General features: G+C 38.7%; 1 protein-coding gene across 1 annotated transcript in view; it reads right to left on the bottom strand.

The window, feature by feature from the left end:
* The window catches only part of DIAPH3 (diaphanous-related formin 3), a gene marked incomplete at its 3' end in the record, with an annotated part of 76,214 nt that extends 52,225 nt beyond the window's left edge, over positions 1-23,989 (bottom strand). Inside the window, exon 1 of the mRNA XM_009885653.1 lies at positions 23,900-23,989. Coding sequence (XP_009883955.1) covers positions 23,900-23,989 — 90 coding nt within the window. The remainder of the gene's footprint in view (positions 1-23,899) is intronic.
* Positions 23,990-27,541: the final 3,552 nt, after the last annotated feature.

Here is a 27,541-nt window from a genome sequence, read left to right as displayed (position 1 = left end):
GGTAGATCGTCCCCTCGTTGTCCAGTTTCTTTTTTTTTTTTTTTTTTTAAAATATGACTCAGGTCTTAAACCAAAAAAAAAAAAAAATGAATACCCTCCTAATATTCATTGTTCCAGGGAGGCAGTTTTTCAAATAAATCCCTGTGCACAGTGTTTGCAAGCTGGCTTTTGACTGAGTTGAGGCAGTTCTCCATATTTCATTTGGAGACGCCTAGTTCTTGCCTATAAGAAGAAGATAAAACAGTTAATTAACTGTTCTTTAATTAGTTTCATCCTCTTAAACTGTCACATAAAACTTATGAAGGATTTTATGAGCAATGTTGTTGTTTTTATACAGCAAGCATACAAGTTTAACTGTCTTTATTACTAACACTATTTAAGTATTCTAACAAGCAAAACCTCCCAGAGCCACAGTTCTGTGGCTCGGCAGAAGCAAGGCAAATGGCAGATAGACGTGTCTTTTCAGGAAAATGGTTTCTTCTTTCTCTCGTGAAAAGCACCAAAGAGCCCATTCTATCCCAAATCCCTCAAACGTGCATAGATATTTGTAAGTCATACCAATTGAATATGTATCTTATGCCTTTCCTAACATCTTATTCAAACAGTTAATAAAGTAGTTACATCGTTATAGGACGTCCAAATAGAGACAAGTTACAAGTGGTGTTCCTCAGGGGTCGGTACTGGGACCGGTGCTCTTCAACATCTTTTTTTGGTGACGTGGACAGTGGGGTCGAGTGCACCCTCAGCAAGTTTGCCCATGATACCAAGCTGCATGGCGAAGTAGACACACTGGAGGGGAGGGATGCCATCCAGAGGGACCTGGACAGGCTGGAGAGGTGGGCCCATGCCAACCTCATGAAGTTCAAACAAGGCCAAGTGCAAGGTCCTGCATGTGTGTCAAGGCAATCCTGAGCACAAATACAGGCTCAGTGGAGAAAGGATCAAGAGCAGCCCTGAGGAGAAGGTCCTGGGTGTGCTGATTGATGAGAAGCTCAACATGATCCAGCATTGTGCAATCACAGCCCAGAAAGACAACCACATCCTGGGCTGCATCAAAAGAAGCGTGGCCAGGATGTTGAGGGAGGTGATTCTGCCCCTCTACTCCACTCTGGTGAGAGCCCACCTGGAGTACTGCATCCAGCTCTGGAGCCCCCAACATGGGAAAGACATGGACCTTATGGAGTGGATCCAGAGGAGGGCCAGCAAGATGATCAGAGGACTGGAGCACCTCTCCTATGACGGCATGCTGAGAAAGTTGGGGTTGTTCAGCCTGGAAAAGAGATGGCTCTGGTGAGACTTTATTGCGGCCTTCTAGTACCTAAAGGGGGCCTACAGGAAAGCTGGAGAGGGACTTTTTACAAGGGCATGTAGTGATAGGACAAGGGAGAATGGCTTCAAACTGGAAGAGGATAGATTTAGGATAGATATTAGGAAGAAATTTTTCCTTTTGAGGGTGATTAGGCACTGGAACAGGTTGCCCAGAGAAGTTGTGGAAGCTCCATCCCTGGAGGTGTTCAAGGCCAGGCTGGATGGGGCTTTGAGCAACCTGGTCTAGTGGGAGGTGTCCCTGCCCATGGCAGGGGGGTTGGAACTCGATCATCTTCAAGGTCCCTTCCAACCTAAACCATTCTATGATTGTTAACTCATCATGCCGATAAAAGTTAGGTTGGAAAAACATCTTCGTGTCCTACTGAGGCAACTGATGCTGTTTGCTATCTGAGGAACTCTTTAACAGTTGCATTCCATATTGCAACAGCAACCATTAATAATGTAAATGTATTACAACATAATAGCTTTAAGTGTAACCTATGGGTAAGATGTTATTTAATTTTCACAGCATGGGTGGTTCGCAAAGCCTATTATTCCATTATTAAGATAATGGGTAGATAAAAACTCAAATTGTTCATCTAGTCTAGTCTAATCTATTAAATTTACTAAGGAACCTGGCTGTTAACAAGTTTATCACACTAATAAATGAATGAATTTATGTTACAGTTATGCGATAATCCATTCTCTGTTCAAATAATAAGGTTTTACTGAAGACCTATGTTTTTTCCTGTAAAACAGCTAGAATTCTTGTGGCTTTTTGGACATCATTGATGGTCATTTAGTCAGTGTCACTGCCACTGTACTAGCATATGTCATCTCAGATATCTGTTTGGGGCACAGACTAGGAAAAATGAAAATCCATGTCCAGAACTCTGCGCTGGAAGATCATGGTTATCAATCAGAAAAAGGAAGCAACTAGAAATTTGGAGCCTAATAAGACACTAGCCTGAAGTTCTTACAAGGGAAAAAGCTATTAGACATTTTCTGATGTACAGTTACGGTTATGAACTTGGTTATGAGCAGTTACAGAGTTATGAGTCTACTAAAATGTGACAAAAAGAAGGTTTGGGTTTAATAGTCTTTTCATAAAGGATCAAATTTTTCCTTTGGTTAAGCTTATCATTGAGAAAACTTCTGTTTGTTATCAATTTGCTTAAAGGGAATCTGAGAACTGAGTTTAGGCTAAACTCTAAAAAATAGCAATTTTCTTTGAGATTCTTTGGGTTCCTTTTCGGTAACAAGATCATTTTACTCATGCGATGCTTTAAGAATGTATGATGTTATTTGTCTTATGATGCTTCTTTTTTAAAATCTTGCTCTAACTCTCATCTGTCTGACTGCCCCGGCTGCTACGTACAGTTGGAAGTACTCAAAAACACTTGTTTACCATTGGGCACCCTGGCAGACAAGTATGTGTGTGCTAGTTACTGTTTGTCTAATACTTTTGAATATTTTAGGTGGAAGTAGGGCCCTATGATGGGACAGATAATTAAAGAAAATGCTGTCTTACCTGGTGTGTTTAATTGTCTGTAGAGACAAGCAGCTCTGAGCCATTTGGATCACAGATTTGGTAAAGCTGAACTAGTCAAACCTCTTGGCACGTGTATTTCTTGTCTCTTAAAAATCTCTGAACTAGTATCTTCTGAAAACTATTGTTTTCTTCCCTTTCTCTTAAAAAAAAAAAAAAAAAAGAAAATAATATTATGGTCGTATTTCTTGCAATTAATTTCTGCTACCAACAGAAGTACTTTCGGAAACCAGAATGTTGTTGACTTTGATCTCAATTCTTGATTGCTAGGCATCTTGGTCAGTCACCCATGCACAAAAGTACCAGTGTTAAGTATCAATGCAATATGTATCTTGCACCAGTTATAATAAATATTCAGGTTTTGGAGAAACACAAAGGACAGCAGGGCTCTTTTTCAATTATGCATGGCAGTAAATTCCAGGCACTTAAAAAAGATGTAATTAAAGGACTCGGGCTGAAATGAAGCTTTTGCTGAGATTTTTCTTTAAAATACTTTTATACATTTTTAATTATTACATGGGAGTTGTTACTGAAGAAAACAACAAAGCAAGTGGTTTTAGCAGATTCTGAAGGTATAGCTGTATAGCTGCCTTTACTGAAGAATGTACAGATGAGAAAGGCATCCCTGAAGATAGCGTATGTCACAATCCTGTTATTGGTTTTATATCAGTCATAGCTTTTTGAAATGTCAAACAAAATTTTACATGCAATGGATTTATTTTCTGTCTTTTCGAGCTAGAGTTTAAATTAAGGACTTTCAGAAGTAGTTGTAGTCTGAACAGCACCATTCTCCTTTTTGAAGCTTTCAAAGTCACCCTGTTAAAGAAGAGGATATAAGTGGGAAAGTAGTTTGCTTCATCAATTTATTGTGGATTACATGTTGTTAATAATTTCTCACAAAGTATTTTAGGCTAGCCTCTCATTCAACTGAGGAAATTTAATATACCTCCTTCAAGATACTGCCTAGATGGGAAAAAAATCAGTAAAGAAGTCCATTATACAGTTCATCAAATGGATCTTTATGAGGATATTGGAGATGTGATTTGTGGCACTATTTAGGATACATTGCATACTACATTATTATAAAGTTCAGGTTTGTAATTTAATTATGGGCCAAATTATCTTCAGTTCTAACTCTAGTCGAAGTGACTAGGCTAAGCCTGACAGCTGATATAAATTATAAATTGTAAGTGGTCTGAGTGTCATGGGCCGCAATAAAGGCTATGTTACATAATTTTATACTTCGTGTGGGATTTTCAGAGCCGCCTCAAGAATTAAATGAGCTGCTTAAACCTTGTCTGTTCTACCATTATACTATTAAATGTTCCCAGTAAAATTATTGCAAATAGTTAATTTTTCCCAAAAGAAAATAAATATGTTTCCAGAGGAGAAAATTGTGATGAAGTTTTTTTGTGAATATAAGAGTCTGTAGTAGTGTGATCAAGTATAGAGATTTTTCAGGGCATTTGCTATAAAGTTTTTAAGGCTTATGTCAGAACGCTGGGATGTAATTATCTTCCATTACTTCTTGATAACTCTCTAAATTCTTCATAGCTTTCCTTTTTTAATATATTTCCATCTTTTTTTATGATTCACCTTCCAAGTTTCCTTCTAAGATTCTGTCTTTCATTTTTACTTCTGATAATTTATATTACTTTCTACTAGGGCGTGATACTGTCTGCTTTCAAAAATCCCTTATTTTCTTTTGACAGATGTATCGTTTTGAGAGAGAGATATAAACACATATATGTATGTGCATATATAATGCTTTTTATGAGTTAGTTATGTATTGAGGAAGTCTCAAAATTGACTGTAATTTGTTTATATAGCTTTTATTTCTCTGTGACTGATTTCCTTATTCTTATCCATCTTTAAGTTTCTCATTCTAGTTTTTCCTTTTGCAAGAATAATGGATGTAACCATATCATGGTTACTGCAACTTAATATTCAGCTGCAGTAACTACTGTACATGTACATTAAGAAAAATGCTTCCTCTCATTTAAAAAAAAAAAATTTTGGTAAATTCCTGAAATAGATTCTGTATTATATGTAATCAGCAATTTTGTGGGTAAGGGAAGTCTCTCTGTCACTATCCAATCTGCGTATTAATTTTTGATCCTCTGTTCCTTGGCAGGTTTCAGTGAACAACCTGATTTTTAATGGCTCTTTAACACACACAGTCGTATGCTTCTACAAACAGAGTGCAATTTGCCGTCTTTCTTACGTTACATAGAAGCTTCATCTCTTGTCATAGGAAGATGAAGAATGTACTTGAAGGGTGTACTTCATATCACAAGTACTCCTCCAGGACAGCAGAGCTAGGAAGCTAAGTTTCTTATAATTTTCTTAAGTGGCAGTTTTATGACGGGTGTGAATCAGAATAAACTTCCTAAGGTTCCATTTTCCTTCACCTATGTTATAATAGATGAAAGCTGTTGGTTAAGAAAAATGAATGCCTTCACTCATTTTTGCTAAGTATTTCTGCAGAAACAAGAGAGATGATTATGTTGAATTGCGATATGGAGGTTATCCTATAGGACCTAGAGATGTAACTAACTCTCAGGCCTTTGTTTGGGGGTAAAGACAGAGGAGACAAATTGTATTGTAATCATTAGAGGAGTGTCTCTCAGCTGGCAGTAGTCAACAATAGCTTCTGAGGATGTTTTTGGTTCATTGTACCACAGCCTGACAGAATGAAGACTTCTGAAACCACAGTGTATTTGTCAAGAAAAACACAGGCCAGTTGACATGGTTTGTGTTACTCTATAAATGGAAAATTTAGAGAGAGCAAAATCTCAGCCTGTGTGTGTCAGGGCATGTGGAGAGCTGGCAGTCCCTAAGGGATGGGGAGCTGAGGGAGATACAATGGCCAGCAGGGCAAGGGACCTCACTAGCCAGGGCCTATCCCACCACCCCCAAGTGAGGCAAGCAAGACCAGCCCAGGGATGGTAGCCAGGTTCCACCAATAGTCCAGACCATCAGGCAACTTTGTGATGACAAGGCAGGTGTGAAGTCAAGCCAGGAAGTCAGGCCAAAGGTCAAGGTCAGGATCAGGCCCAGTGAAGGTAACAAGGGTCAGGCACAGCCTAGTGATGAGTTGGTGTGTCCACAGCGATGAGGCAGGTGAAGCTTGGAAGTCAGATCAAGATCAACAGGGTTCATATCCAGCAGACCAAAGGTCTGTCCTCTTTTCTGTGATCTGGGATGATACGCGCTAGAATTCGTCCTGTTTTAGCATCCCATGAGTGGCCTCATGACGCTCAAGATCTTTGTTTGTTACTTCTACAGCCACCATTAATCTGAAAGAAGAAAGTCCATGATTATGTGTCCATCAGTCTCTGAAAAATAATGCAATTCATTATCCCCATCTGTCTACTAAACTGCATTCCTTTTCATTCATGAGTTCATTTCCCCTTGTTTTGAACAATCACACTGGTACCAATGAGGAGGAAATCTCCTCAAAGAAATTAGGATAACCTTTGACAAGATTAAAAATCAAATAGAGAGTCATCTGGGAGTCAATCACTACACCCAATTAAGTGCTCATAAAGTTGTTATTTACCATTATGTTGTGTGAGTTTCAAATCTGGACATCAGATAGATGCATGTTTTCCAGGTAGAAAAGTGTCAACAAAGACATCTTTTAGTCCCATTAAAAGAGAGGGACTTTGAAGACCTTCACAGACTTGCAGAATGCTGTCTGTACTGGGGGATTAATAAAGGCAGCCAAAGTGATGATCCCAATACATGATTTGGATGGATGATATGTACTTTCAAAACAACTTTCTTTATATGAACTGCAACATGGAAGAAGGAAGATTGTTGTCCCAAAAGTGGTTCAAAGCATACACAATTAACCGACTCTTTTGCATTCTTCACTGGAAATAAGAATAGAGCTCTGAGATGCAGGATTCTCTGGAGAACAGCATGCACAGAAGCAAGAGCAGTGTGAAGGGCAAAGAGCTCAGCAGCAAGAGCAGCAGGCAAGCTCAGGTACGGAATGGTGCTGAGAACCGGGCATTTGAAAGGTATGATCCCAAATAAAACCGCGTTGCTTATGCATATCGTGAGCGTGACTCACCTACCCTCCAGCCCCCGGCAGCAGTGTCAGTCACTGTAAGACTTGGACCCTGTAATGATTACTCTTAGTTCTACTTAGGTGATGTGGCTTTCCTGTGGCCCTCCCTGCATGTCACAAGTCAGTAATAATACTGGGGGTGAGTGTCAGTATACCTGAAATGAGAAAGTATTTCCAGGTACGATGGTTCCATAAAACAAATAAAATATGTGCAGGGGTTGTAGCATTTATACATAGGGAGGTTCATATTCTCCAGCTCAGGGCAATCTCACAGGTAAAGAACTAAGCTGTCTTTTTATGATCAATGAAGTAAGACTTAACTGAAGCTCTCACTTTAGCTAGTGAGGAGAAACTAGCACATACAAAAAGCAGTTCATCCACTCTTAAAATATGAATCTAAAACAAATGGAAAGAAGAGCCTCTGGAGATACTTCCCTGTCTTGACTGACTACAAAATATACTTCGATACCTGGCTTAGACTAGATGAGTACTTTTTATATGCTGAAAGTGAGGTAAATCTCATTTTCTCAAACTATTGAGAAAATTTAGCAATTTGCAGGGAATAAATTCACTCCCTTTCACTAGATTTTATTAGAGATATTCATATTAATTCAGAAAATGTAGAAATATTTAAATAGCAATGTTATTAATTCATTGGAATTAACAAGAAAATTCTCTTGTGATCCTCAGAGAATAAAGCTTTGAATAATCACACGTCCAAGATAATCTGCAGATCTCTGACAATAGTTTTTGATAGTCTGAAAATGGAAGACAGATTTTTTTCCCCAACAGGATTAACGACTTACTGCTTTTGCTGCAGTCTGTTATCATTATGGATATTAAACTGCTTCAAAAACTGTGGGAAGTGCTCAGCTGCAGATATACTCTCCTGTTGTATTGACTTACTTGGATGGTGATTGTCCTGGTTTCAGCTGGGACAGACTTCACTTTCTTTCTAGGGGTTGTTGTGTTTCAGATTTGGTATGAAAGGAATGTCAATGTACATAGTGTTTTAGTTGTTGCCAGGCGATGTTTACAGTTGTCAAGGACTCTTTTCAGCTTCCCATAGAAGCTGATAAGGAGCCAAGACAGAACGATGGAGTGGCCAGTGGAATATTCCATACCATAGACATCGTGCTCAGTATATAAATGGGGTTAGCCAGGGAGTGGGTACTCGCAATCACTGCTTGGGATGGTGCCAATTCACTGTGCAGTGAGAGTGACTTGTGTCACTATTATTATTATTATTATTATTGTTCTTTTCTGATATTGTTCTATTAAACTGTCTTGATCTCAGCACATGAGTTGTTGGGTTTTTTTTTTCCTTTCCCCTTCTTTTCTCCCTCTTCTCCCTCCCCGTCTTGGGGGGTGAGCAAGCGGCTGCGTGGTCCTAGCTGTCAGCTGGGGTTAAATCACAACACGATTAAAAGGAACGATGCTGCTACCAACCTAAATATTGTAGTACATTTTCTTGACAAAATCTATTCCATCTTTCTGTTTATCTTTCCTTCCCCCCACACTCCTTTTCTGTTGCAATATATTGCTTTTTTTCTCACTTTCAAAACTTCAACATTGGGACCTTTTGGAATATGAAGATATTAACTCTCTTCTCTACTGAGTGCATGACATCAGTCCCATTGCAAATTTGTTAGATTTCTAAACAGGTACCTTTGTGCATTCTCCCCAGATGGCATTCACTCCATGAAGCAGTCATCTGTAAGCATGCACAAGCAACTTAATTATTCCCTTTTGAATATTTCTTTAAAATTCCCCCTCTGCCAGTATGCCCACAGAAATGTAGATTTTAATTACAGCCTCTCTTAAGTGTTGCTACTGATTTGGTCTCTAGCTCCTGTCCCACTTCTACAAAGAGACAGCAAGCTTTTGGGACATTGCCTTGTTTTCGTTCAAAACACTTAACAGCTCTAGGACCCTGGCATTTTACAATAATAAACGTCTTGATTAATACACAGAACTTGATATTTGAGTTACATGCAAAAAACTGGAACACCTAAACTCTATTTGATTTCTAGACTTTCTGTCTGAGTTTTTGCCTGCATTTACATTGGAAAATTCACCATTAACAGATATATCAGAATAATAAATACTTGCTTTCCAAACTTAATGTTCCACTCTTCAAATAGGACAAAAAGTCACTAAGTACCTGTTGTAATTTGTCAATGTTCACCATATTTACTAAATAATCCATATTTTATAGTTGACATTGTTCAATAAAGCTTTCAGACTTGAGGTATCTTATGGCTTTGAACTGTAAATGTGCATAATCTCAGAATTGACTTTTATCCCATGTCTATTACTATGGCCGTGAGAGGAGTTGGGGATGGATATAATTATTCATTTATGTTGTAGGTGGAAACAGAGGAAAAGTTGGCCTGTGTATCTAGAATCAAAGCCTGTCATTGTACAACTATTTCTTTTAAACTGGGAGATTATACAAGTTATATTCATTCAGATTCAGTCGTATGTAAATCATGGCTTTGCAATCACTTAGGAGTTGTATCACATTAATCTACAGTGACAGTGTTCAACAGAGTCTAGAAAGTTGTTTGATTTTACACTTTGTAAATGACAGTTCTTGATTTCCTGTAATACTTTGGATCACAGGAGAGACCTTGTTTCAGTAACTACGTATTAGCTGGACAGTTACAGATGAAATGCAGAATTGTTGTGGTTGGATGATATGATCAACATTCATCACAAGCCAATAACGATGATTTTGAACATCTTAATTGGAGATCACACAGCTCTGTGTAGTGTGAAATAAGATGTCTGGATGATTGCAAAGATTTTGACTGGTCCTTGTGCTGATAGCCTGCAGGAGATTTTAATATTCTGAAGTCACACCAGATGGGCAATCTGCTGCAGTTTATACCTTGGCTCAGTTTTAAGCTGCAAGGTTTTGATATCTGATGTCATCTCAAGGGAAAAATAATAAACAGCTGCACTAATGACATTTTTTAATCTCTCTACCCTTGATTTACCTAGGCTTTGACTGATGCAATAGTCAGCTTAGGATAACTGTAGAAAGGCACAGACCTTCTACAATACCAAGGCATAAAAATGCACAAGGGGATCAGATATGGAACTGGAAAAAAATGAGTAACTATTATTGAATGGCTCTATGCATGACTTTTCATCCAATGTGCAAACTTTAACTTGTTGCAAAATAGGTTTGGAAAAGTGTACAGATGTAAGAAAAAACGGCAGAGGAATTTTAAAATGAGTATTGTAAAAACATACAGATAATAATTTGATTAATTTTTATAGCTGCAAGAAAGGTAGTCAGTTTTCTGGATCAATGGAGTTATTTATTCTGGCAGTGAGTAGATAGCAGTACCGGCACTCCCCTACTCAAAGGTTTTGCTGGATAAATTTATTTATAGAATATTCCATGGAAACAACCTGAGCCAATATGACTTCTGTAGCCCTTGATCGCACTCCCCAGAACCGGTCTTTTGTCTATTTTTATATTGGATAACTCGTAGTTTCAGGTGTTTCATGGTGTTCTGTGTCTCTTTCAGTGTGGACTTTTAGCACAAAAAAGAGTTGTAATTTACAGTTCATCAGTTGGGTGAGTCTCACCAGTGGGTTATACAACAAATATGAAATAGAGGACGTATTCACAGAATCACATAATCTCCTAGATCGGAAAAGACCTGTAAGATCATCTAGTCCAATCATTAACCTAACACTGACAAGCCCACCACTAAACCATGTCCCTAAGCACTATATCTACACTCCCCTTAAATCCCTCCAGAGATGGGGACTCCACCACTGCCCTGGGTAACGTGCTCCACTGCCTGATGACCCTTTCAGTAAAGAAAGTCTTCCTAATAGCCAATCTAAACTTCCCTTGGCGCAACTTGAAACCATTTCCTCTTGTTATGTCACCTGTTACTTGACAGAACAGGTCGACTCCCACCTCTCTGCCACCTCCTTTCAGATAGTTGTAGAGAGCGATAAGGTCTCCCCTGAAGTTCCTTTTCTCGAGGCTAAACAACCCCAGTTCCCTCAGCTGCTCCTCATAAGACATGTGCTCCAGACCCCTCACCAGTTTCGTTGCCCTTCTTTGGACATGCTCCAGCACCTCAATGTCCTTTTTGTGGTGAGGGGCCCAAAACTGAACACAGTACTCAAGATGCGGCCTCACCAATGCCGAGTACGGGGGCAAAATCACCTCCCTAAATTCAATTCCCTAAATATTCAACTTCTTCAACTGACCTGTAAATTCAGGCTGGTTTTTTGTTTTGTTTTGTTTGTTGTTTTTTGGTAGAGAAAATATTCTGAGTTGAAAAGCAGGACACGTAAAAGATCACTAGAACTTTCACCTAGATTGTGAAAGGAAAACAGAAAATTTAAGGAACACTTAATTTGCCATCTAAGCACTGAATGAGGAGGAAGATAATCAGAAGGTCCCTTATTTCTGACTATATCTGGTTCTGTGTCACTTGTTATGCTTCATAGTTTTTAATTAACTCAAGCTAATTGTTAAATAACTTTGTCATGATAATACATTATGAAGCCTGACTGAGAATGGGACCTTCCACAGAAAGGTGAAATGCATGAAGGATGCATTTAAAAAAACTTGAAAATATATGAGTCTGTGAGTGATGCAGGAGTCAAATGTATAATGAATGGCCATCTGGTAAAAGTCCAGGTTGAAATTGGAAAATGGAATACACAACTGAAGATACAGAATTAACACAAAAAAGCATGCCATAGCTAGCATTTGCCTGGGAACTGAATTCAGGAAGGCCAAAATAGGCTTAAGGAGGGTCAACAGTGCTCTGACACTACAGACCTGAAGGACAAAAAAGATGATAGGCATATGATAAACATGGGTTCAAATTTTGATACAGATCTGTTTATGCTCTGGTAACCATGACAATTACCAGCATGTTAAGTAAAAAACAAAATTGACCCCACTACTCTGCAGAAGAAGTTACAAGTGATGACAGTGTGTGTACATCACAGGAAAAGATTGTGCCAGTCCCATCTTTGATCCCAGGTAGCCCCTCGTTACAGCGATATCTAAAATTTTCTAGAGTAATGGGGCGTTCAGGTTGGCCTTTTCACTTTTGCAGAGAGTCACACTACCAAAACCTGACACTGGGACAGGCAGGGAATTGCTGGAAAGCTACTTTGTAGTTCCAGGCTATTTATTATATACCAGGTTAGGAGACTAAACTCCCAACATTTTTCCAAAGTCAGGACAAGATGCTGACAGCTTGATACCATTTGCAATTTTCAGAAAAAAAAAAAAAAAGTTCTTCCACCTCCTGTACCTGCCATTAAAAACTGTGTTGGTTTGACTTTTCTTCTCTGAGAATCCTAGAAAACAAGATAGAAGTGAAAAGGAACATTACGCTACGCCAGCACGTTATGGGATAACTTACATGTGACTTGCCGTGAACAGGATGAAAAGCCTGAAAGGGTAGAGTGATTTGGTTTTGAAGTCTGATTTGCTGAAATTTGCTTCTTCTGTTTGAAAGGCCACAGATAAACCAATTACACTAATTCTGAAGATGGTGTCTTCATACTGTTTAACTCAAAGACAACATATCCAAAGTGGATTATGATAGACAAGGCTGCCTTATGTCTGAGGTCTTCTCAAGAACAAGTGATGCCATGTGCTACGTGCCTCTGAAGTACTGATTAATGAACAAAACGCTTCCTAGAAAAAAGGGTCTAAATGTCACCTTTTCTAAGGGAGGATGTGTTTTTTCATTGAGATTCACAATACAGTACAGTGAATTAAAGGCATTTTGGGGTTTTGTAGCTGAATGTCATTCCCTTTAAATGAGATACTGGCAGTTAGATGGTTTTGATTGCTGCCAGCTGTCAATACCCTTGAGGAAAGCAGAGATACTTCTATGATGGAAGATGAACAAGGACCCTGCTGATCAAACACATCACAAGTTGTGTCAGAGGATTACTGAGTTAAATAAAATAGATGCGTGTTTACACTCTTCTAGTCATAAACAAGCTGTCTGTGATTTTTCTTTCTTTTTTTTTTTTTCTTACGGAGAACATTTCATACTCCAGTATGTTAACTGTTTTTTGTAGCCTCTGTTCTGGCGTTTATGGAATACATGTCCATAGATGGAGAGGAAAGGAGCTAAAACAGCCATTTTAAAATGTCTGTCCATTTTCCTTGGGTACGTACCATTTAAACAGACAACAATAGTAAAAATTGTTTACTTGTTACTGTTGCTTGTAGTAAATGGATATATGGGCTAGAATTTCAAAACTGGATACTCACAACTTGAAATATTCAGTTAATTCATGGATACAATACCTACTGTGAAGTACAAGGCAGGTATCGGTGTTGCAGACGGTCAGTTACCTACTATTCATTTCTATATGCGTAATTTAGAAATACACACTAGATTATGCCTAATTTTGAAAAATGTTGTCCATATGTTTTATGAGCCCTCTTCTGTTTCTTCTCATTACACCTGCTTACTGTTAGTGTTCAGCAGAAAATTAGCTGAAAGCAATAAAAGGGGAAGTGAAGACTAGCAATGTAGATTAAAAAGTCTAAAAATAAAGTCTTAAAAAGTTTAAATCTCTCTTCACACTTACACATTACCAAGTGATTGAGAATCTAAAGTGTTTCCTTGAGTTGGTATGTTCTCCTTTAAAGCCTTCAATTTTAAAAGTCTGTGGAGCTGATACGTGTTGGGCATGGGTAAGTTTCTTAATAGAGGTGCCTACTGGGAGGACGTGTCCAACTTTAACAATCTTAATAAAAAACCAAAGAATATCTAACTATCTTACATGGTAAGGGAATGTGAAGTTTCAGTATATTTTATTCCTCTAATAAAAATAAATGGTTTTTTTTTTTTCTTGATAAAGGGCTAGATTTAATGGAAATTAGCCTAAATCAATATGAGAATATATCTGAGTGTTGTATGAACACTAAGGTGTCCAAAGCCTGCAAAACTTCATTATAAAACTGATTGTGCCTTCTGGGGCACCAACCGCTACAAACAATTTTCTCTGAGTATATTAAAAGCTTCTAAGAAGCTTTTAACAACAGGTAGTCATTATGTAGCAGGCACAGTAGGAAGCCCTGTACTGTTATACATCTTATTTGTCAATTGTCCTTCTACTTGGAGATTCATACTACCTAAGTTAGGAGACTGATCACCAAGGCCCCCTGTGCTCTCACAAGGCTGTCCTTAAATCTCTTTTAAGAGGTAGAGAAATCCTAGATGACTCACAAACTGAAAAAAAAAAAAAGAGACCAAACTGAACAGTCAGCCAACAGCAATCACATAAGAAAGGACCTAAAAAAGGGTTAAGAGCCAGGGGTGATAGTCTGAGTATCTCATATTCTTCAGAGGCAGGCAGTCTGCCTGCTTTTCTCAGTGATCATAGAATCATAGACTCATAGAATGGTTTAGGTTGGAAGGGACCTTGAAGATCATCGAGTTCCGACCCCCCTGCCATGGGCAGGGACCCCTCCCACTAGACCAGGTTGCTCAAAGCCCCATCCAGCCTGGCCTTGAACACCTCCAGGGATGGAACTTCCACAACTTCTCTGGGCAACCTGTGCCAGTGCCTTTACCACCTTCAAAGTGAAAAATTTCTTCCTAATATTTAACCTAAATCTCCCCTCTTCCAGTTTGAAGCCATTCCCCTTTGTCCTGTCACTACACGCCCTTGTAAAAAGTCCCTCTCCAGCTCTCCTGTAGGCCCCCTTTAGGTACTAGAAGGCTCCAATAAGGTCTTGCCACAGCCATCTCTTCTCCAGGCTGAACAGCCCCAACTGTCTCAGCCTGTCTTCATAGGAGAGGTGATCCTAACTTTTGCTTAACTACATGCACAGACCGAGGCAACCTGCACTAAGAACAGAACTTCTTAGAAGTTTTTGGTTTTCTTAGTTTTTCATAGTGTGAAGGATAAGGACCCAAGTTCAGTTTTTGCTCAGGTACAGATCCATGGTGACTACAAAAAAGCCATCAAGGGACTGTAAAAACCAGCCATGAAGGTTACATTTACGCTTCTCTAGTGTGGTTCATTTTAATGTCGTTCCCAGCCTTCTAGACAAGGGAACAACTGAAACATTCTGTGACTGTCCTCCCCAAAAGTGCATTCCTTTTCTGTGAGTGCCCAGTGGTAGATGAGAGGTTGGTATGTGTGTTAAATCTAGCCCTGATAGAGAGTCAGCGTATGCCTGGGCCAGGGAAGACTTCCTATGGTAGATGTGGCCAAAGAAGTGCTTCTTACAAATAACGACACGTAACATGAATTACTTTCTGAACATTATGTAGGTTGATTCTTTTTTACCTCTGTGATAGTGTGGTCACGTGGGCACCTGACTGAAGCTGGTTAAAACGAATTCCCTCCTTCTCTTTTGTGCTTTCAACCTCTTAGGTGATGTGCCTGTTTTTAATCTTCCCTGTTCCTTCCTTTTGCTTTGAAGGGAGCTTTTATTCACTATCTTCATCAAGGTATTCTCTTTTTTCTTTTTAGGTCTTATGACTCAAATGTCTGACCACCTCAAAACTTGAGTGTGCGGTTCTTTAGAGCAGCACTGCAAAGCGGGCAGGCTCACCGCCCTCCCAGAGAAAAAGGAACTGAGGACTAAAGTAGTTCAAGTGACTTCTCAGCAGCCGCATACTGAACCTGTCACTGAGCAAAAACAGTCCTTAAATGCCGTACCTGCCCAAACCATGTGTGTGTGTGGATTCACTGGCAAACTCCAAGCTGCACCAGACAGGGAGTAGGAGGCCCCAGGTCCAGGCAGGGGTATCGGGCAGGTGGAGGGTCTGTGCTGGTATTCGGGGGGGACCCATGAGTGTGGGGTGCCTGTGGGACGAGTGTTTGAGTGCTGCATGGGGGCAGCGAGAACCCAGCTGGACCAGCCAGTGAGTCGGGGCCCCGAAGAGTGGGTAAAGGGAACCAGGATCTGTGCAGGGGTGGTGGGTGGGCAGAGGAGCCGTGACGGTGCTCGGGGGATCCACAAATGTGCTTGGGAACGTGAGGAGCATGGTGTGTGGCTGGCTGTGTGACCAGCCGTGTCTGTGTTCTCCGTGTGTGTCTGTGTGTGTCCATGTGTGTGTCTGTGTGTCTCTGGGATATGTTCTCAGCTTTGCTGCTGGTTGAACCTGCAAAGGGGACAGCAGCGGCTGTGTCCCTCAGCCTGGGCAGAGACCCCAGGTCCCCAGGCACTGGTGGCCACTTGTAACAGCTCTTAACATGATGCTTTTGTATGACTGTGTTATCTGAGTACTTCCCAAAACTAATTATGTTTTTTTCTCATACTGTCCTTTAAAGTTACAAAGGTATTATGCCTATGGAGACACGGACCGCAGTGAGTAAGTGCAATATTTTCAGTGACTAGTCCTTTTAGGTTCCTCCACTTAAAAAAAAAAAAAAAAATCCAGCTTAAATCACTTTTAGTGGGTTTGAATCTTGTCATAATGTTTTAATCAATAAACCTAGAGCCCCTCTAGGGCACATGAGGCCCTTAGTGCCCTGTAAATAAGGAATTCAGAAAAACGAGGGATGTAAAATTGTTTGACATTTTTTAAAATTTGGCTTGTGACATGGTTAATATCACACAGCAGATGTAACATGCCACAGAGGCCACAGCTCACTGGCTGAGGTGAGCTAACCGAGCAGAAACCACAAGGAGAGATTATACCCACAGAAACAGTTTATTACAAGAGAGCTGAAGGGCATTGGCTGTGAATAAGCCAGAGAAATTTATGCCATAGTTTAACCATCACTTTAAACTCCTGAAGCTGCCAAAAGAGGCATTTCAGCCTTCCCCAGATTACTTTTCCTGCTGCTGTGCTCACACAAACAGTTGTGCTAGACAAAGGGAGGTAATGGCAGAGGGGCAAGCAAAATAAATATTCCATTTTAAACTTGGACCAGTTTCCCTGCCTAGTTTACCACCTGGAAGCACAAGCTTTTGTGTTGGCACAAGTGAGGAGTTAATATACGGATGGAAATGAATGGCTGAGCAAGGGAATAGGAATGGATCTCTTTATTCGGCTGGTCTATGCTGCATAAAAATGACTGCAGAATTATGGCATTGTAATTGCTCTGTGGATAAGTAGGAAAATGGACTTCCTCCTAGTTCATAGCGTAATTCAGGTTGGAAAAGACCTCTGAAGGTTACCTAGTCCCAACTCCTGATCAGAGCAGAACTCGCTTCAATGGTAGTTGAAGCTGCTCAGGGCCTTCTTCAGCTGGGTTTTTGATGTTTCCATGGTGGAGGTGACACAACCCCTTTGGGCAGCCTGTTCCAATTCTTAACTCTTCTTTGGAAATAATTTTTTCCTTGTGCCCAATTGGAGTTTATTTTGACAACATCTCTTGTCTTGGGGAGCCCTGACCTGATCACTGTATTTCAAATGCAGCCTCCGCAGTGCTGAATAAAGGGAAATAATCGACTTTTTTGACCTGCTGGCTAAGCTTTTGCTAATGCAGCCCGGTATGTGGTTAACCTCTGTCACAACAGGGTACATTGCTGACTCATGTTGAACTTATGGGCCATCAAGATAGCTTCCTCGCTGGTCATTTTCAGCAAAGCTGCTTTCTAGCCCTGCCTCTACTGTTGCATGGAGTTTTTCCTCTTAACTTGCAGATCAATAGCATGTGATTGTGTGAGATGAAATAGCAAAGCAATTCAGAAAACTCTGAAACAAGCCCATGTTGAAACTATTTCCTAAAGTGATGTCTTAGCCTTTTTGGGTCCTTGAAAATTTGCAGTTTGTTGTCTTTCCATACCTCCCTCTCTACTACTAAGGTTCACCTTCCCACTCTTGCTTTCTACCCATCCCTGATCCTTCTTTTTGGAAGTTAAGAATAAGCATAGTAAAAGCAAAACATATAGAAATTGAGAGTATAGATGAGAAAGGAAAAGGATAAGAATGCAGAAACGTGATACTTAGTTTTGCAATTATGAGGACTATGTCACAGTAGATTGTATAAACAATCAAAACAGAGACTGTGAAACCAGCATATGTTACTAACATTAGAACAGTGTTGTCATGTCAGATAAAGCTCTTGTAAAAATACATTTTGTTCCCTTTGTAATGATTTTGCTTTTGAAATTACTCTGCATGAAACTGTGTTTAATCGTTGCAAGTGTGACTATGCCTAAACTGTTCAAATGCCTTCTCCTACTTCACTTTATTTCTTATCGGGAGCAGCACTACAAACAGTTGTTTCAGTATTCATATCAAAGCAGACAAAATTCAGACCTCTAAAGGACTGAACTGTCTTACGCATTTTTGCTCATCACAGAGAACAAAACCCATACTTTCAAGTGCACTAGGTATATTTGTAGTGCCTTGCCCATTGCAAGGAAATTTTTCTGCTCTAACATTCTGCTTTGCTCATTCTTTCCTCCATTGTTATAACTGAATTCATAAAACAGTTCTTTATTTTTTTGTCTCATAAATGGAATGTTCTTCAGGATCAGAGCAAGGATACGTGCACAGAACTGACTGAACCTCTATTGGAAAAAGCACTCTTACTTTCAATAGTAAAATACGTAGATTTAATAAATGATGACATTATATGAAAAAGAAATTTATTGTTTTCTCACCTTAAAAACATCGAGCTTTGCCAAGCAAAGTAATAAGGGAATCATTTATTCCATATTCTTTTTCTTCTATAATTTAGAGATAGAGACACACCTAATTAAGATTTCATTTTAAGGAGGAAGAAAGTGTCATGATAATAAGATTCAAGTGTGAGGGTTATATTCAGTAGATGCTCTATATTCTACAATATAGTAGCTCTGAGAAAAAGATCTTTTGTGTCCCTTTTTTCAAGTTCTTGCAGCATGCTAAGAGTTTATTTTGCTATTATATCCATCCCAAACACACTAAGAGACTACTTTGTAATTATATCCATCCCAAACAATAGCAGATTATTAGACCTGAATTTGGCAGGGTGAGATTGAGCTGCACCAATTTGAGGAACGGTGACAGTTAGAAAAGTTTATGTGGTTGGGGTTATTTGTCTGTGAAGATCTCCCACCCATTTTGTTTCCCTTTTTTCTTTCCAGTTTTGTAGAATAATACGTGGAAAATAATACATGCAAAATTTTTCAGAATAAGTATGACCAGTTTCATGAATAATTCATTTCTGTCTTGTATGACTTCATTATGTCATGTATAACCAGCACTTTGTACTGTCAGACTGAAAAGCTACAAAAAATGTTTAACCTTGCAGTATAAATTCATAACTTGTAATTTGAAAAGTTACATAATATTTCTCAAGTCCTAGCATTCTTAAATGTACTTTCCCGGGTACCTTATTTAAGATAAAAAATACATGACTTAGAGCTATTTTTTTGACTCATAAAGGTCTGCTTTTTATAGAAACAAATAATTTATTTAGTAATCCTCACTTGCCTAACAGCTCTTATAAAGGAATTACTTTCAGCTATTGGTCTTAATTGTGCAGGGTAGCTAAAGCCATAGCTAAATATTTCATCACTTATGTCAGATAAAAGATCATAATATTACACCCATCTTCAAAGTGAGGAATCTGGCACTACTCAGAAACTAATGAGTATTGTTCCTTAATTGCTTACAAAACCAGTCAACAACAGAGCTGTGAGTTTGGTGTAGATTGAAGCCCAGAGAGTGACACGGCTTATCCAATACCTATGCAATCAATTAGTTGGTCATTTCAATGGAAAGTAGATAAAGCTTTCATTCAAAACTGTTTTTGCAAGTACAACTATTTGGTTGTGTTTTTATTAATATTCTTTCATACAGATTCATAGGTGCTGACCAGAGAATGTGATTCTGGAGAAAATGTTCCTAGAAGGATGGTAAATTGCATACATGTCAGTTTGCCTTGGGATGTCCTCCTGCAGAAAAACAAATGAAAGCAAGCCAGCCTTCCTCTTCTTGCATCTCTCAAACTACGCAAAATCAGTTACAAGGTCCTACCTTCAATAAGAACGTAACTAAGCACTCAGTTTTAGACACCAAAATTTGGTGCCAGAAATTTCCCTTTTGAGGTGATGTGAAGCCCACGCTCCTCTCCATTGAATATAGAAGGAAGAACCTGAACACTTACTTTAGTATTGCTTCCTTCTAACTTTGAGGTTGTGACAGATGCAAAGTAAATCTCATACTTAGTTTTTTTTCACAGTGTGAATCATGGTTTTCTAAAATTACTCTTCATGGTTACTAACAGTTGCTCCTCAGCGGTATTTAGAAGAATCTGCATTCAGGGTCAACAATTTAATTACCTGGTCATAAATTCAGTTAAGAGCTGTCTGTACAGATCCTCACTGACTTGCCAGTGTTGCCAGTAAGGAACAGAATCAGGATTAATTGGTAAGTCTTACCACTCTAGTGCCATTCGGTCTCAGTGCTCTAAGCAGGCTTAAAAAAAACTTTCTGTTTTTGTTTTAATTGCTTCATTTTTCCATCACAATCTGGAGGCAAGGAGAATCATAGGGATTGATACGGATTTCTTTTTTGGGTAAATAAGCTTTGTTTTGCATTTTAAGTTGTTGAACAGGTTGGTTGTTTTTTTTTCCTTGAAATACATATTTTTCCCTTTAAGCATACCATTATGTATATATCTCATGTATGCAGAGAAAAGATCACTGCACAGAAATGGAACATGAATGACATTTTGCTATCGTGTATCATCATGGTTTTAAAAATAATATGTTTGTTCAGATTTCTCTCTTCGCAAACTGTGATCCAAGAGCAAGGTGACCTCATGACAACTAACAATTACAGGCAAAACATCTCAGAAATAGTCTTTAAAGGATGAAGCCTCAGGCAAGTTCTGTTTCCTGTAATGTCAGAAGAAAAGTTAATACAAAGTGAGTCTTCAAATGAACAGAAACTAATTTGATACTTGGCAGTAGCTAAGGAAAACTTCTTTCTTGTTAAACTTTTTGTTTTGTTTTGCTTTTCCACTTCATGCAGAGAGATTTTGTAGTTTTTCATACTTCTTCATCAAACCTTTAAGGCAGAAGAGTGTAGATAAGACAAATGATTCATTGGGCCGGATTTCCCAGGTGAAAAGTGTATGTTAAAATTACATATGAAGAATACAGATAGGAATTTTATATTCACCTATTCCCCACAAGAGCCTGGCATGTGAGGTTATGTGGGGATGAAAATTTGTTCACTAAATTCCATTTTCACAGTCTTTGAACCAGCAGTAATACTGGGAGTGCAACTACTGTTCTTCCCCGCTCAGTATGCAGGTCACTGTAAAATTGCTGGTTCAGAAGCTCCTCCTCTGGCCTGCCGTCACCTTTTCATGTCAAAAAAAGTTGCTAAAGACATCAGTTCTAAACCCGAAGAGGACAAATAGATGACTCTGCCGTCATCCCTTTGTGGAGGGGCTAGCACAACGCTTCCTTAGAACACCTGACCTTGCAATGTCATTGCAACAAATTAATTCTGGCCTATAGGTAACTTATTTGTGTAGAAGTTGGCAGAAATTGGATGATTTATCAATCTCGTCCTTCATTTGCAATTGTAAATAGAGTATTGAGTCGGCAAGTTCTATTTTCATCATACAAATTGACTGTCTGGTACAGAATTATTCAAATACTAATCCTAATTTGCACCCAGTGCAATACTATTAAAGTCAAAGGGTAAAGCAGGTTTTTTGACCTCACACAGCAATTGGCCCATTTATTTTTCATTGTGTTCTGTTTGATGCTTTATTTAGTAAAGAGTAAGGACTGCACGTAGTCTGCAATCGTATTCCCATAGATGAAGAAGAAAATTTGAAGCCCTTTTCTGAGGCAGTGTTATGCAATTGTTACCAACTCATTAATCTTCCTCCTAGCCCAAGTTTTAAAGCAATGGTAACTTCACATGGTCAGTACAGATCTTGGAGCCTCCTTCCCCTTACTGTGTTGCTAGAAGGATTTCTGGTATCACGGATGTAGCTGCATAAAAGAGGAGGAGTTCGGAATCGACTACTCATTCCTTTGCATTTAATGCACTTGTTATTGCATCTTCTTTCCTGTCACCTTGGTTATCCTTCATCAGAGTTTCCTTCTAATCTTTAATGATACCTGTATTTGTTATTTACTTTAAAAGTTTTCAAACAAGCGCCTTTGTGCTTTCTCTCATGCTGTCATCTCATCTAGGGATATCTTCCGTGTAACACTTGCAAATTCATCTTATTATCATTCCTTAATTCCTCCAAAGACTTATTTCTTTTACTGTGAAGTCTATACATTTTTGAAAATCGTTGGACAGCTTGTATTTTAGAACCCCACTGGTTTGGTTGACAAACATTGTTTCATCAGTTTCAAAGTTTTAATGCAACAAACTGCCCAAATCCACCCATGTCTCTTTTTTTAAAGCTTTTGAGGACATTTTTTTCAGGATCTTTTTTGGTTTAATATTTTTCTGTAGTGCCTTTCCCAGTATGATACCTGTGTCTCTGTGTAATAATAACTGATTAGAAAAATACAATGCCAGGTAACTGATTTTTATAATGTAAGCAACATGATTTACTAACCCTGCTCTGTATATACGCTTTTTACATGCAAGAACAAGTAATAAAAATAATTGATGAATTTTGCATATAGTTCAAAGATTAATCCTTACCCAATAGCTAAATACAAGTCGATAGGATGCGGGGAGCTGTACAAGCAAAATGACCGAGGTGAAGCCTGACACCTTCATTCAATTTTTTTCTTTTTTCCTCACTTTATCTGGTCCCTCTCACAGCCTGTCCTCTAAAGCAGTGTCCTGCTCCCCCACCTACTTTCTCTCTGTCTCCATTATGAATTTTCATTCAGAATATAATATACAGGGACTCATGTCATGAAGCAAATAAATGGAATTCTATAGAACACTTGCCTACGCACTTTACAACTTTTCTTGTTCATGAATTTGTATCTTAAATTTATTGTTTTAATATCTCAAAGTCCAACAGCTTATTAACTGCTCAGACACTCAGAATACACTTTTTCTGATCATGTGCCACTCATTCTAATGGCTTTGTTTTTTGAAGGACCACTAAATCTTATAAGCAGAGGTTTAATTTCCTCCTTTGAAAGAAAAAAGAAAAAATGATGAAAGTACTTGATGTTGGCTGTATAGCAATAAGGTATTCATCTCTATTTCTGTCTATTGAGATGCTTTTCAGGCTAATAATTGGGAATTGATCATTGTAGAAAGCAGCATTACAGCAACAAAAAATGACATATGCATTGCACTGATAGGATTTTAATATTGAAATCAATTTTTCATAGTAATATTGTATGGGGAAGCATGAACTTTTCACTCTTAAAATGTATTTGAGAGTTTCAAGAATACTTAGTATCACTAATTATTTCATGTAAATTTCAATTCCCCCACTTGCATTGTTTAGTTAATAAGTACTGGAATTTTAAATTGATGTTCTCTCACATTTTTTCATTATTATGATGAGAATTTTATCTTCTTTGGGCATTTATATTTCCATAGATAATAAGCATAGTCAGTTGTTGCAGACCTCCTAATTCTGAACTGTTTTCTGCAAGTTTTATTTCTGTAAAATTAATTACAGCAGTTCACCAGTAGAATAGTTGCTGGGCATCAGATGTAGGGTGAGAGGCAGAATGGAGATAGGGAAATTCTAAATGTGGAGAATTACTTGAAGGGGGAAGAACCTGAAGAAGGAACCTGAGCCACGCAGATTGAAAAATTATTTCCTGTAGTCCCAGGTATAAAAGTGTCTCCTTTTTGGTAAGGTGGTCTCCATCAGAGGGAGCTGCTACCTTTGGGGTACTAGGGTCCATCTCCATCAGAATTGTATACCAACTAGGAAAAATTTTCTAAGTCTTAATTTTCTCCTGCAATAAGTGTGGTAGCAGAAAGGCTAGCACCAGCCCTGGCAAAGCACAACGCTAGAAGACAGAGTACACACGGGGAGAAGTATAGGTCTACACCATAGCTCCCAGTGGAGATCGGGGCAATCCTCACCAGCTGAAAAGCGTTAGAGGAGGTACTGCTCTCCACAGGATAGAACCAGTCTGGAACCATTATGTAGTTCCAAATCGCCTCTTGCCGCATGTGGACCTCTGGGATCAGCTTGGAGCAGCTGCTGCTCCTGCATTTGTGTGAACTAAAGCTGTGTTTCTATCACAGTTTAGCTAGAAGTTTTGAAACGGGATGGTAAATTCAACCCTCCCTAAAGTTCTGGTGCTTAAGAAAAACAGGTGGAACTAGGATGACCCTCTGAGAAGGGTAGGGTTGGCCGGGGGGATGGTGTTTTTACTTTTTGTCTTTGTTTCTCATCACCTTACTCTACTTTAATTGTCAATAAATTAAATCAAGTCGAGTCTGGTTTGCCCATGACAGTAATAGGTAGGCGATCTCCCTGTCTTCATCTCGACCCATGAGCTTTTTCATCCTATTTTCTCCCCCATCGTGCTGAGGATGGAGGTGAGTGAGCAGCTGGTTGGGTGTCTGGCTGTTAGCCATGGCTAACCCACCATACCTACAACCCAGAATTATACACGATCCCTATTTCTGCCACTGACTGACTAGCCATAACTTTTTCCTCTGAGTGAAAAGGATGCAGTGATGCTTCTCTTGCAGTAGTACCACAGGCATTAAGCAGCTATTTTCTATAAAGTGATGCCTGATTGTTACTCTTCATAATTATGCAGTGAGTAAAAAGTATGTAATGAGTGTCATAGATAGTGAGTTTAATGTTTTTTGCTAAACAATCAGCAATATCACCACTACAGACTTCCAGAAGAAAATACTTCAACTGAAAACATGCTGGCATGTGCACCTTGATTAATGTCTTTTATTTGAATATTGACAAAATTATTAGGCACTTAAGAACAATATGATTATTTTATTAATAAGAATTAACATCCAATATTGATACTAATTAATGATGCCAATACAATTCTGACCATCCCATTTAATGATCATCTTAGCCATTATTTCCAAGGCATTTTAAGACACTAGCAAGATTAATTGTTTTTCGGTGCAGTTGCTGTTTGTTCTGGGCAGTAACGGCCTATTGATTTTTTGAGATGATGACATGAGATCAATGGGGATTTGGAGAAGATGAGTAAAGTATGTCCGCAAACACCGATGTCTTGAGGGACGTAAATATCTTCACTTTTGCTCCTTTGCTTTATGCAGTCAGAATTAGACACAAGCAGTTACCAGTCAGTGTTCTCTGATTAGCCTCTGTGAAATAAAGGGGGACAGCTCAGTCTATTTTGAACACAGTACTAACCCACCACCTGATTAGTATCAGGTTAACCTTTTTTATTGACACTTTCTGAAAAAAGAGTGGGGATAGGTTAATAATGGAGGCAGCAGCCACTCTAGTCCTTTATATTCAGGACATTGGAAAAAGCATAGGCAGATGAGGACTGCTATGCCAGGGCAATGTATTTCTTCTTCCAGTACGTATTTCTGGTCTTATATGTATATGGTGTGTCCTGTGATGTGGGTCTTGGCTCTGGTACATGTGCTATCTGCACTTAATGCAGCAAGGAAATAAGCCCCAAAGATATTACAGAAGGTTTTAATGTTCTACTGGAGATGGATCCTTCTCTCCAAGGTAAAAGCCACTCTTGCATCGAGGTGATTTCTTCTGTAGTCACTGATATGTATGATGTACTACACAGCCCCAATGCATCTGCACAGTTGATAGATTTCATCTTTCTTTCTTTCTTTCTTTCTTTCTTTCTTTCTTTCTTTTTCCTCTGAGGCTTGCTCAGCTGTAAAATTCCTCCCAGTTAGAGTTCTTCTGCACAAAAAAAAAAGTAGATTAGAAATCTTAAAAATTTAAATGGTATATTTTAAAATTTACCTATTTTTTAAAATATATTTTTCTGCAGTCATCTATCTCAAAATTATCTCAGTACAAAAAATAATTTGGAATATTTTCTCATATACAATGAGTTCTGCCTTTTTCTCACTTAAGTAACAAATACTTGATTTTTTTCATTTACTGAGCTTTGAATTAGTGTTTTGTAAGTTTGCAGAGGATATTACATGTAGCTTTATGTTTCTGCAAGTGATGCTGTGGTTCCCGTGTCTCCTGTAAACTCTCATTCAATAACTGCAAATCTTTTTTCTCTCAAATACATAGAAAAACTTCTGGTTTCAACTGACAGTGAGTTATTCAGCAGCTCTGCTTACATTTTGAAATTTGTTAACTACATGGATCCGAACAGATCTGCAAAAAGGAGCTGAGAAGCAAGCCGACTAGAAATTCCGGTAGCTTTTTTAAGTTCTGTCAGCTGGTCCAAGGTCTGATGGATACGACAAACTAGGTATGTGGTTATGCCTGAAAGTATAGTTTTCATTATTTTGCTGGAAATTACTGACTAGAGTGATTATTTTAAGTAATAACTTCTCCGTTCTCCGGAAAACCTATGGAAAAAAGGAAAGCTGAGTTTTCAGATCTGTTTGTCAAATGCTTCTCATCATTTGATATATGTACCTAGTCAGATTATTTGTAGATCAAGTATTTATTTACTTATAAAACTAAGTTTTTTGCACATTAAAAATGCCCATATCTTTCAGTGGGCCTATTCACATGATTACAATTAGTTATTTACGTGAACTTTTTATAGAACTGAGGCCTTGTGATCTCCTCTATATCCATATGCAGAAGAGTCACAGGTTCCGCTCTGAAGGGTTTTCAGGTGTATGAGTACATGACAAAGGAAAATGCATCCCTTCAAGACAATTGTATGTATTTTCTGTAAGATGCTGCATTAAGTCTATTTCACAAAGCAGCAGCTGCTTTTGTCATCAGTTGAATTACACATTTTTAGTGCGCTGTACGTAGAAGTACGTGCCTTGATAACCTACTGAGTTTGCCAGTCTATCCTGAAACTTGGGACACTGGTACTAATACCAGTGTCATTAACAAAAGTATCATTAAGAGTGTCTTTGCTTCAAACATGCCTTCATTTTCTGTACAAATACCTGAAAATTCCTTCATTTACTATCTGAGATTTAAACCAAAGGGCAATAAATGACTAAGAGCAAATTGCTTCTTGTGTGAGACCTTTTTTTTCAATATCTGGCTTTAGTTTCTCCAAAGTTCTGCGACAAAGAAGAGAGAATATTCCTTTCCTTGGGATTCTTTCTGTCTTTCCAGCATCCCTTGCACCCTATACCTCAATGAGCAGAACTGTGTACTCTTTCAGTGTGAAGAAATATTGCCCGTTAGCCGTGGCTGTAATGAAGGTTTCTAACTTGGACTACAGGAAAGTGATATTGCTGACAGAATGCAGTCTGCACATTTGAGCGTCCTCCTGGGATCAAGCTTTCCAATGCTTCTGTCTGTCTTTACACAAGATCAATTACATTTGAAGAGCTGTCACGTTCCCCTTTAATAGTGTAAATTAGTCAACAGCTGCAGTACATAGGTGTGGGTTTAGGTATGTAAAATGGAGAGTTATTAAAGCCAAAGGAATTTTGGACATCAAATACAGCAAAGGCTGTAAGGTTATTGACTTAGGGGTTTTGGCAAGCATTGGAAGTACCAGCAGAGGAAATGTGCTCTCTTTTATTTTATTTTTTTTTTTGAAATATAGAGTATGTCTGAGGAGGACATGTTATTGGGGAGCCTGTAACAGC

The sequence above is a fragment of the Charadrius vociferus genome, unplaced genomic scaffold (genome assembly GCF_000708025.1).
Source record: "Charadrius vociferus isolate BGI_N301 unplaced genomic scaffold, ASM70802v2 scaffold285, whole genome shotgun sequence".
NCBI classification, from domain to species: domain Eukaryota; kingdom Metazoa; phylum Chordata; class Aves; order Charadriiformes; family Charadriidae; genus Charadrius; species Charadrius vociferus.
Note: the sequence above shows the minus strand (reverse complement) of the source record. Positions and strands in the feature narration are given on the sequence as shown.